The 13,122-nt window shown below is 30.2% G+C and overlaps 1 protein-coding gene across 1 annotated transcript in view; it reads left to right on the forward strand.

Annotated features, from left to right (window-relative positions):
• Nucleotides 1-12,747, forward strand: part of LOC114747266 (peptidyl-prolyl cis-trans isomerase CYP95-like) — a 21,380-nt gene extending 8,633 nt beyond the window's left edge. Inside the window, exon 5 of the mRNA XM_028935600.1 lies at nt 12,602-12,747. Within this exon, the coding sequence (XP_028791433.1) occupies nt 12,602-12,747 (146 nt within the window). The remainder of the gene's footprint in view (nt 1-12,601) is intronic.
• The last annotated feature ends 375 nt before the right edge of the window (nt 12,748-13,122 follow it).

Consider the following 13,122-nt stretch of genomic DNA (forward strand, 5'->3'; position numbering starts at 1 on the left):
AATTAGTTAGTCAGCTGTTATAAGAATCGGAGATAGTGTCAGGGGGAGAGCCAAGTCTAAGCTGCGTACTGGTTGTGAGAAAAAGCTATTCATAACTTGATGATGAACATGTCCCAATTCATTAAATAAATTTACAAGCTTCGAGCCAACCTGGTCCCTCCAGATTCATTGACTGCATTCTTGAAATTTATCCCAAGCACCATGAGCTCTGCCTTCTGGGAGATCAAATAATATATTTATCCCGCAGCCAGAAACTATTTTTTTTGGTTAGATTTTTAAAAAATCATAACATGATTAACAACTCTTATAATGATATTCACAATTCCATTAATAATATTTATCACGTGTTTTTTCAGGTTTTTAAATTAGGATTTTTTTGAATAATTATAATATGATTAACAATTCTTATAACGGTATTCATAACTCTATTAAAAGGCTAAGAAGATACATAAAAAAACTAGAAAAAACATAGAGATACCAAAGTTTCGAGAGGGAGAGAAAAGGGAACCCTCATTTCAGATGAGATGTTTGTGCTTAAAACCTGGTTTTAAATTAAAAAAAAAAGAGATGCGTGCACTTAAGCATGATTGACTGATTGACTGATTTTCAAATATTGCATTTGCAGAAGTGCATGATTTATCAATCCTATTATGTGGAATCTTTGTATAAGTTTATTTCTGTGGTTTTTGAATAGATTATTCGATGATTGGAAGCATTGGATAAGATTACAGAGACTTGTGTGGATGAGAGGGTACTGGTTTAAGTTTTAAACTATGGTTAATAAAATCTAGATGAGACTAGACTTGGTATCTGCAATAATATTTGCATCAAAGAGGGTGTGAAGAAGAAGATGCTAATTTACTGCTTAGGGGAGATTCTGGTGTTATCTGCAAACCCATCAAAATGTCATACAGAATACATATTCATCTTATCATACATAAAAATAAAGATATCAGCTTCCCAAGAATCAGTTCACAACGCAATAAAAGCAAAATCCCATACAGAAACAAAACCACTGAGAATCATAAAGGCTGAATCTGATAGTATCACTTTGATTTTTAAATATATGTAACCTATATATAACACAGTACTACCTCCGGTCCTAATTATAAGACCTAGTTGACTTATTTAAGGAGATTAAGGAAATAAGTTAAGTTGGTTATTTGTAACAAATATGTGTTGTCATTCCTAAAATATCCTTGCTAATTAAGTATATTGGCTAGAGCTATCATTATTAGAAGGATTATCTTGGAAAAAAAAAGTATAAATATAAGAGACAAAATGGATTGGGGTCTTATAATTAGGACCAAATAAAAAGTCAAACATGATCTTATAATAAGGACGGGAGGTAGTATCACATAATAAGAAATGCATTAAATTAAATTTTTTTTAATTTTATTCTCATTAAAGTTTTTTGCTTTCTTTACATTTATCAATCATTCTCATATCTTTCAGTTTTTTCACTCTTTTTAATGAGAATTAAATAAGGGCTGGTAAAAAAAAAAAGAGAATTAAATAAGAATAAAATTGAAAAACAAATATTAGTTAAGTGACTTATATTTTGGGTCAAAATTTTTCCTGCAAGTGACTTATATTTTGGATAAAATATAGTTAGTGAATGGTGATAGTTTTCTGGGTTCCCATTAAGCAGGAGCTTCTTCTTTTTTTTTTTTTTTTCCTTTTTTTTGTGAATTTGGTGACCACAAATAAATGTCTATAATTATTAGTGAGCACGCAGTACGCGAATTATTTACTGATTTATGGGAAATCAGTTACTGTTTTTAAAAAAATCAGTATGGTTTGTTTGAGTCAAAGTTTGTCACTTATATTTACCACACACACGTTTGTTGCCGATTTGTAGCAATTTTGTCGCACTGAGGCAACGGAAAGCCATATTTCTTTGGGGTAGCTACGGATGCATATGCAAATAGTGAAGCTTAGTTATGGTGTTTGTTCAAAACTAATATTTAAGTATTTTCGTTAACAGATTTTTTAGAATTCAAAGAATCTCTAGGACAATTTTTTTTTTTTATACCAGGGAGCTTAAGTAGTGATTAATTTCTTTTAAATTACATTACATGATGTTTATCTGGAGGCCGGAATGTATCAGATTTTGAATTCCATTGATGTAAATTCTTTATTTAATTCTATTCTCTTGTTTTTATTCAATGATTATAATGCATATTATAGTAAATATTAAAAGTAAATAAAAAATGATAAAGACAAAAAATAAAAAAATCACTTTATTTAATTGTCCTTTTAAAACTATCATCAGGGTGCTCTTATTTGATTGTTTTGTGAATAGCCGAATACTTCTATTGAACAACTAAAAATGATCAATTATACCAATAAGAATGAGTTTAGTTAGTAAAGAGTTAAATCCCGTTGTCAATTTAATGACTTTGTTGGTGGCAAACTCTTGGAGGCATGTAATGTCCTTGTAATGAGCCCAGAAGTCACTCCTCTAAAAATTTGTTTCACCGAAAAAAGTCAATTATTTATTTAAAGCAAGTTAATAAAGTTGTTACATATAAATATAATTAACCTTGAAATATTAAAAAAATTTGTAGCAGTATAAACTGAAAATACATCCAAGGTCAAAGCATCATGTGTCTATAAAACAATTTTTCTTTGGATAGCTAGCTGATGGTGAAATGTTTGACATGTTACTTTATGCTTTCTAGCAAGCAATAAAACTTGACTAGAAAAATATCAAAATGGGGCTTTGGGAAGTGCCGAGTCATTTTAGTAGATCATGCAGAACACATAAGTAGGACAGGTGCCCTATGAAGCCCGTTTATGAAATTTAATTTCAAAATGGTAATAATAAATAAATATTTGAAATATCATTAACAATATAAAAAAATTAATAATATTAAAATTATATAAAAAACTTAAAATGAATAAATAAAAAAACTCCTTTTAAACCCATTTTTTATTTGAAAAGAAAAATTTTAAGCCCGGTTGTTACAATTTTTGGATCCAAACGGGTCAGCCTCTGTTGCTCTACTTTACATTGTATAGGTAGAAAGTGATTCTGTGTTTTAGAATCTTTTTATTTATTTAAATTATAAGTTGGAGGGTTGAATCAACGTCAGATTGCATGGATTGTGGAAACACGCTGTATCTTTCCTTCCACTGTTCTTACTACTGTACTGCTATGATGGGTTGTTTAGGTTTTCCAAAATATTTTAACATGAGGTTTAAGATAAGTCCAACATATGTATAAGCTTTGCGCAAAAAAAAAAAAAGAAGAAGAAGAAGAAAAAGAAAAAAACAATACTTTCTAGCGTTCAAATGATAAATGATAAATAGGGAAAAAAGCATAACAACCCTGCATGTTTCATAAGTTGTTCTAAAAATAACATTTACCACGGTCAGATGGAATATTGATCAACCTTGTCGTTAGAGGGTCTCAAAAATACTAGGATCAAGGTATGAAGTGCAGGGGCTAGACCGAATCACAGGGAGCTTATGGTTCTCTGGTTTCCAGTCAATAAAATGTATTATACTCACAATTTACCAAAAGTTTGCTATGCCATGATAGCTAATCCTTGAAATGATTCATCCGAATGACTAACGGTTAATAACCACTTTTAGACTAATGAAGAGCCAGGATTCCTTTATGAAACGCATCGTATCATTACGGAGACTTCTCTAATGTTACTGGGCTTCACCTATATAATTTCCAGCCCAAATCCTACAAAGAACTATAAGCCCTGTAATATCTCACAGGCAATATTTTTGAATGATCGATGCACAAATTATTCTTAAAGCCCATTCAAAATTGTCATATGTTTCATTCAATTTATAACAAACTAGAGTTTCATCAGAGATCTTTTCCTTCAATAAAAATCAGAAAAAAAATTGAAAGTCTCGTGTTCCCACAATTCAGGTCCAAGCCTATGACATCATAGATTTTTATCAGCAGCATTGGAAAAATTGCAAGAAAATGTTCCACTAATGCATTGGCGGATGAAAATCTTTGCTGAAAAGTCAAGAAATTAAAAAAAAATAGATATGAATGTATATTTAAACATATTAACATAACATTAATTAATTTTAAAGAATTTATAATTTATACCTGAATATAAGGTATCCAACACCCATAATGGGAAGATAGGTTTCTAATCAATTGAATTAGTTTGCAAACGGTATGACCATGATTTGTTTTGCCTCCTCTGATAAAAACCAAGAGGTGCCAATCTACTTCTCCGTACCAACTTTCAACCCCTTCAACAATTGTCGCAACTTCATTATTTAAAGATTGTAGACGGTTTCGATCCACTTGTAGGTGGTAGTTGGCTTGCTGATGGAACAATCTTTCATTTTCAATATCTCAAAATAAGGGATGGGTTATGACCTCTCTTATCGGTTTAAAAGTTATAAAAATATAGTTTTTTATTCAATAAAATTTAGATATAAATAACATATTCATTTAATAAACCTATAAGTTAAAAATATAATCACATAGAAAAAATTGCTTACATATTATTCTTCTGTGTCATAAAAAAGTATAAAATCTTTGAGTTCTAGAAGTTTAAGTAACTTATCCATATGATACATGTCACTGTTTACAATATTGTTTAAATGATCTCTATTTGGTTCCTCTCTATATGGAGTTTACCCATTAAACAAAAAACCATAGCGCATCCCAAATTAAAGATGTCTATAAGTGAGTCTTGTTTACTGTTGTAATCTCTTTGTTCCTAAGATGGCCAATAATAATCTCTTGTACTATGATCAAATTCTATTAATAGAGTTAATAAAGAATTTCAAATTGTTAGTGTAAATAAATGTTAAAAGACAATAAAATATTATTGAAATACTTACAGATATGCTTATTACAAGCTAGAAACATTTTTGCCCCAAACTGTTTTGATCTTTGTAAATCGCATATTTTTACTATATATTTATTATTAACGATTAACTTCATGATAGGATGCTACCATGACAATATGCCATGGAGTTAAATTCCCATGAACTATTCCTAGTTTATGAAGATTAAATAACCCATACCTCATACTTTTAATCAGATGAAGCTGATTTCTTTTAATGGAAAAATACAATAAATATGAAGCATGTAAATATGTAAATATCTTTTAATAATTTTTATAATTTGAAATTTGTCTAAACATGACCATATGTTCTAGATAAGATTTGATCAATTAAATTTAGTTATTTACACCACAAATATTCAAATTGCTGATAATATCCAGGAGGACACTTTACAAAACAAAAAGGTTTGTGTTAAAAGTAACAAAAATATAAATATTAGACTTGATTCAGAAAAAATACAAAATTTGATGTTATGTCAAAATTCTTCCAATATAATTCATTATCATTTTAAAATGAATGATTACATATACGAATATATAGTTATTGAAAAATATAAGTGCACAATGGGTTATTTTGTTATGGATCAACAAGCAAGTCTTCTACATCACAACCACGAATATATAGAAGACTTGGTTGTTGGTCCATAACAAAATGATTCATAGTGCACAAATCTTTTGGATTTTTTCAAAATATAAGTACTATATGTTTGTATATGTTATCATTCATATTAAAATGATAACGAATTATGTTAAAAATTTTTTGACATAACATCATATTTTGGATTTTTTCTGAATCAAGTGGAATATTTATACTTTCTGTATTTTTAACACAAATCTTTTTGCTTAGTAAAGTATCCTCTCAAATATCATCAGCAATTTGAATATTTGTAATGAAAATAACTAAATTTAATTAATCAAATTTTATCTAGAACATATGTGACATTTTCACCAAAGTCCTAAAAAAATCATGATCATATTTATACAAATTTCAAATTATAAAAATTATTAAAAAAATATTTACATGTTTACACTTTACATACTCCATATTTATTGTGTTTTTTCATTAGAAAAAAGCAGCTTTATTTGATTAAAGGGATGATGCATAGGTTATTTAATCTTCATAGACCAGGAATAGTTCATGGAAATTTAACCCCATGATATATTGTCGTGATAACATCCCATTATGAAGCTAATCATAATAATGAATATATAGCAAATATATGCGATTTACAAAGATCAAAACGGCTTAAGGCAAGATGTTTCTGACTTATAATAAGCATGTTTGTAAATATTTAAATAATATTTTATTATCGTTTAACATTTATTTATCCTAACAATTTGAAATTTTTTATTAACATTATTAATAGAATTTGAATATAGTACAAGAGATTATTATGGGCCATCCTGAAAATAAAGAGATCACAACAGTAGAAATGACTCACTTATGGATGTCTTTAATTTAGGATGTGTTATGGCCTTTTGTTTAATGGGTAAATTTCATATGGAGAGGAATCAAATAGAAACATTTAAACAACATTGTAAATGGTGACATGTATCATATGAATGAGTTACCTGAACTTTCAGAGCTCAAAGATTTTATACTTTTTATAACACAGAAAAATAATAGGTAAACAATTTTTTTATGTGATTATATTTTTAATTTATAGATTTATTAAATGAATATTTCATTTATATCTAAGCTTTTATTGAATAAAAATTATATTTTTATAATTTTTAGACCGATAAGAGAGGCTATAGCACATCCCTTATTTTGGAATATTGAAAATAAAATGTCGTTCCTTCAGCAAGCCAACTACCACCTACAAGTGGATCTCATAATCTCCAGCAAATTTGACCATTCTTGTCATCATATTTACATTTTTTTTGGCTATGCACTGCAACGCATTATTTATTTACCACAACGTTTAAGCTATTAATAATATTTTTTTCTAAATTAAGAGATATGAAAACAATATCTTTTCTTACTGGCTATGCAATTCCTAGCATCTAATAATCTCTAGCAAATTTGACCATCTTCATGTCTTCGGCAACTAGAAAAAGCTTTTTTTTTTCCCAATATATTATACTCCTCCCAACGACTTTGTCGCATTTATGAGGCTTATCGTCTTTATTTGTTTTTAAGGTGAGGTATGGATAGACAATGCAGCAGCAAAATATACAATCACCACAGAAATAAAGGTGAGCTTACCTCGTACGTTATTCTCGGTGAAGAAAGAAACTAACTCCTCGTTGGAGAAGACAATGAGCAGGATGCTAAATAGAAACAGAAAATCACACATACATTTCTCTTCCCAAAATGTAGGAGCAAAAATAAATAATCAACGGAAAAAGATGGCCTTGCCTGATCTTTGAAGGTCGTGTTCAAGTTGGGTAAGCTTTATCCTCCTGGACTGTTTTGATCTTCGCCAACTAGACATCAGTGTCTAAAAAACCAAAATCAAGAAAGAAAATCTCAGCTCCTTCATTAAAAATAACGAAACTTTTTGGAAGTGGTGTACTGTATAATGTAACGTCACTTCCAATCAAGAGGAACAAGATGAGATGATGAAAGGGTAGCTAGTTTACAGAATTGCAGAATTTCTGGATGAAGCTGGCTAATAGAGGAGGGGGAGGGAGAGACGAAGGAAGTTCATGTAAACTGGAAAGGAATTGAGAGAGCACAGAAGCGAGTCGCTACAATAATGAGAACAGTAGCACCGAGAAGATTCTCAATTTTGTTTTCTTGTGTTGTGCTAGACATGGCTCACCCTTTCTTTATCTCGTGCGGTTTCTTCCTCTCTCATGTTGTATGTCAGACATTCATAAGAAAATGGTTCAGGAATCAACGAAATTGATTTTTTTTTCCTTCTCTCGTGAAGATATGCCCATAAGGAGAGAGAGACAGCAGGATCATAAGAGCAGTAATATTTGCATTTGCATCAAAGAGGGAAGATTTCCTGAGATCATGGAAAGAGAAAATTAAGAGATTGATATTAGAAAAATGAAAACAGTAGTCTTAAAAATGGAACCTTTTTTCTTGAATAATCTGGGGGAAATTTATAAATTTAGGATAGATCTTTTGTGTGCAGATTATTTAGCAAAGCTCTCCCATAACATGAAGAATCCTTTTTAAATCCTTGATCAACCTTTATCTCCTGAATAAAAAGGTTGACGCTGATAAAGGCTTTTTAGTTTTTGTTTGTTTGTTGCCTTGTTTTTTTCTTGATTGTTAAAGCAATTCAGTATTTTACTAAACAAAAACTTAAAAATGACGATATTTAGTTCAACAAGAAAGAACAAACGAATCCTATTGGAAGATGTTAGTCGAAAGGAAAACATGAGAGCAAGAATTAAATTAGGTTCCAAGTAAAAGTCAGTGGATATTTTTGTGCAAAAAATTGAATCCTAATTAATGAGATGATAAAGACAGGTCCGCAACTAATTGCAGGTTGAAGACTACTTCATGCAATCCAAAATATAAGTTGCTTTTAAAACATCTTATCCGAATAAAAAAAAGAAAATGATATAAGATGGGTCTATCATAGTATCATACACATAGATGGTATTTCTTTACTAAAATGATATATCACTGACATCAGACGTCCATCAAGTTGAACAAAAAAATTGAACATGTCTTTGATCTCTCTCTCTCTCTCTAATGTTAGTTGTAGTAGTTCCATTTCAATGCCTTTGAACAAATTATTATTATTATTAAAAAAATAACAATACAGGGCAGATATTTTTGTTTACTCATTAAAAATGAATAATTATTTTCAGACGTATTAACATTCAGTATGGACCTAACTCAGCATTCTCTTTTTCATGTAAAATCAAATGACATAGCGTGAAGCCACTGTTGAAGATTTTGAGAAAGTCATTATTGTCATTAAATGGCAATAATATAGCGTGAAGATTTTTAAAATGGGGTTTCCAAATTTGACTATTATTACTTGGGTTAATATCTGAGTGATACGAAGGACGGGAGGTAATATTACTCCTCTTATGGGTTTGTTGAAATTTGGTTGGCAAAGAGCAATATATAGCTGCGAGAATCATAAAAGCAAAATCCCAGAGAATCACCAGAACGAAAACAAAACCTCTAAACCTCTGAGAGAGAAGAAAAATGATAAGGTAAAGGATATTAAAGATTTGGCCTTTGCAATGAACAAAAAGAAATAAAAAAATACTTTAATTTTCTTTTTTAGCAAATTAAAAGTATCTAAAAATGTAAAGCTTGCATTTTTTTTTCCTATCTAGATTTTACTTCCCCCCATGCGATTAAAAATTAACAGTTGTATACTACAGTTGATAAAGATCATAATCTATACTACCTCCAGCCCTAATTACAAGACCTAGTTTGTAGTCTACAATGCTAAAAAATAATTAAAGAAACCTCTGCACATATCAAGGTAAAAATGCCCCCAATGACCAATTTATAGCTTAAGCAAAACATAAAAATACAGAAACAAGTCATCAAATTTAAAGAAAAGGATAACGATAAAAAATAGCATAAAGTATTTGACATTAAATTGCATGTATGAAAAAATGGAGTTGCCCTTAGAGCACATTCCACATCACAAATATATAATGAGACAGTGAATTCTATTAACATTTTTCCTGTAAAAAGGCTCCTCTAGATCGTTTTGTTGATGTAAGTAAAGAGGAAAAAAAGGAAATTTCCCAGCATTCGTATCAATCCCGTTATACATACGCGCGCGCGCGCACAGATATATATATATATATATATTTAATAGAAACGGTGTATCTATTAATCACAAAACAGTAAAGTCAAGATTAACTATTCATCAACATCGATATTATATTAAGAAAGATGGAATGTGATCAAAGATGCAATAATTACTTTCCATTCAATGTGATAGCTTGGCAAGATAATCAATAATAGAAATATTCTATGAGTGTAGTTAACCATTACCTGTTAATCCCTACAAAAAAAAAAATAGATTTTATTAACAAGATCTCTAAAAGGCTGTGTAGGATCACAGCCCCTATGCAAACTAGCTACCCTTATTTCTTAAAAGATAAAAGCGTATGCAGCACCTCAACTATTTTTTCAGATACATCCAATATCCTAAAATATTATATGATACATTCATTATTCGGAAATATTTTTTAGGTGTGTCTAGCATTTTAATTTTTTTTTTTTTTGCTTTGATGCTGGATGCATGAAAACTTTAAGTACTAAATGCATCTAAGAAAAATATTTTAGGATGCTAGATGCACCAAAAAATAATTTAAAATGCTGGACATATTTAAAAAAATATTTTAAAATACTAAATATATCACAAAATATTTTAAGATGTATCTGAAAAATATTTCGTTGATGTACTTCAACTCATTTCTTAAAACACGTAAATTTGGATAACAGTGAGGCAGAGAGAGATGAAGATAAGAAACGTGCCTCATTTTGACAAGTGAATTCCATTTTCTTGACAATACGATAGACATGAAATTTACTTGCCTCATTTGATTTTTTGATTGAAAATGGCAAAAAGGAAAAGCAAATACTTCTCATAATTCTTTTCTGTGAAAAAGCAAACTTGCATGTAGAATTTTTATAATTTTTTTAATGGGGTTGTTTTTTTGGGGGTGGGGGACAATTCTCTTTCATATCTACGCTATTGTCAAGAAAATGGAATTCACTTGTCCCTTGTCATCTAATGCCCCTAGGAATGCTTACAGAGTCTTCATGTGATGTCTCAGGGAACAGTTCAGAAGGTCACAAAGGGAAAATCATAATTCTCATTCAAAGTATATAAATAATTGAGTGAATTAACTTAACCTTGCGTTCTCAAAATATATGTTTCTGTCTTTTATTTGTCATTTTTCAATCATATAATTCACAAGTTTATAATATATTTTTTATTAAAATAAATGTTGCATAATTATAACTGAGTCATTTTAAGACAATTCATACTTTTCATCTACCCAGAAACATGTTCTAATTAATGTATATGTATATAGTACTATTCTACGTAATTATAAGACAGGATCCTGTCCTATCTTCTTCCTACTATAAAGAGTAAATGTTCTAATTAATGTATATGTACATAGTACTATTCTTTTTTTCTAAACGCTATTCTTCTTTACTCGTTAGCAGTCATCCCTTTTTATGGCTTATGATATTGATTTCTCATTTCTCATTTAGTTTTTTTTAGGTGAAAAGGGAATCGAAAGAAAATTGAGCCTAATTTGCTCTTGAACTGTAAGATTTTTTTTGTCTATTGGATCTAATGACTACTTTTATATAAAGGTCTAACTTTTACTCTTGTTCCTTCTAAAATCATTCTTCTGTATGGTAGATCCAACCATCATAATGTGGTTTCGTCATGGCCCCATAGTAATTCCTTCTTTTAGTCAATTATCCTTGTTTATGCTACATGATACACGATTGACGGTCATGAGTGCTTTTCTTGAGATGTAGTTTTCAGTCCGTACTTATTAAGTTATCCATCTTATGATACTAACAAGTTTTATGGAACAAGTTAGTTTCAGCGCTTATCATAGTGATAAGCATCATGATACTCTTCGAATCTCAACTATTCAAATTTAATATAGATGATTGAGATTTAATATTTAATATTTTTGTTCTTTACAAAATACTTTTAACAGGTACATAGTTCAACATAAATGTAATATCTTAACTATAAATTTTTTTAAAATAAATTTTTTATTTAAAAATTACTAGTTGAAAACTTCAAATCTAAATTATAGAAACTACGACAAGCACTAAAATTAGTTCCCAAGTGCCATAATATCCAAAGCCGTAATGTGGGCATTGTAGTATCTTAACTTTTCGTTTCAAAAGACGGGGGTTTGGGCAGTTCAGTTGGTAGGTGTTGTATTGTTGCATTGTGGTATATATCTCGTTTTTCAATATTTTAATTTGATACATTATAATCCATTTAGTCACCTTTGCGTTTTTGACGTTGCCCATCTTATTAACTTTATCATCAAATTTCTCTATTAGAAACCTCAAACCTGGTGCACATGCCTGTCTCACTCTAATCACCGTTCACAGCGTTCTCCCGACTTGGATATGAATTTCTTGAGGGCTTCAACCTCACGTGCCTCTATAATGTATCACGTAAACTCATTTTCCCTTCTCATGCTATGTATCCTCATGGTAGCAGTGGAATTGAGTTGGAGAGTTTTACATTCTGGGGGCAATTTTTCGTTGTAAAAGCTTGGTAATCTATTAATCTAATTTGTTTGTGTCTTTTTCACACTTTTAATTATATTTCTGCTCTTTTGTTTCATACCCCCAAAATTTTTGAAATCATTAGACTCAAATATTCTTAATTACATGTATAGGCTGATGACACAGAGAAGTAGAAAAAGATAGAGAGAGTGCAACATCCAGCTTAATGTATTCTTCTTCAATAACTTCTCAGAGGATTTGTATGCTTTCGTTTGGATGATTTGTTGGGATTTTACATTTATGATTCTTGCAGCTTTAATTCACATGCTCTCACCCTAGAGATGCTAATCAGATTTCAGCAAACCCTTCCAAGAGTACTTGTATTACTCTCTTCTCTACCTTGCTTTGCTTCTTTTACCATTCTGCCTTCAAAATTCAACAAAACTCCACGTGTTATATATTGGGTTCTAAACTGATTCTTGGGAAGCTAATATCTTTATCTTTATTTATGATAAGATGAAAATGGTTTCTGTATGACATTTTGATGGGTTTGCTGATAACACCATATCGAGCAAAAGTAATTATCAGTTTGAATTTGAACCAGAATCTCCCATTAGCAAGAAATTAGCATCTTCTTCTTCAGACCTTCGATGCAATTATTACTGTTCTTATGATCCTGTTGGCCCCTCCGCTTCTTCTTGGCATCTCAGAAAATCAAAAGCACGTAGAGTTTTCCTGATTCCTGGATGATTTTTTGATGAATCTGTGACATGAAACATGAGAGAGAAAGAAACAGCAAGAGATATGAAGAAAGGGCGAGACGCGTCTAGTACAACACAAGAGGATTACTCTTTTTCTTTCCTCCCTGGTTTTCTTCAATTTTTCCTCGACAATGAGACGTGAACGGTAAGTATGACAGCTACGGTATTTACATGGTTGAACGAATATCAAAACTTACCTTCAATAATTGCAATCTAAGAGGATGTCTTCATTAAAAGGCTAAAATCATTATGTGGGAAATTATAGTAATATATAATCGCTTCAAATTTAAACACAATACGTTAAATAATCAAATTCAACATATAAGCTCTGCCCTTTTACTTTCTCAGCTTTCTTCTTCTGCTT

This window comes from Neltuma alba, unplaced genomic scaffold (genome assembly GCF_004799145.2).
Source record: "Neltuma alba isolate B1F8T4 unplaced genomic scaffold, ASM479914v2 tig00000129_pilon, whole genome shotgun sequence".
NCBI classification, from domain to species: Eukaryota; Viridiplantae; Streptophyta; class Magnoliopsida; order Fabales; family Fabaceae; genus Neltuma; species Neltuma alba.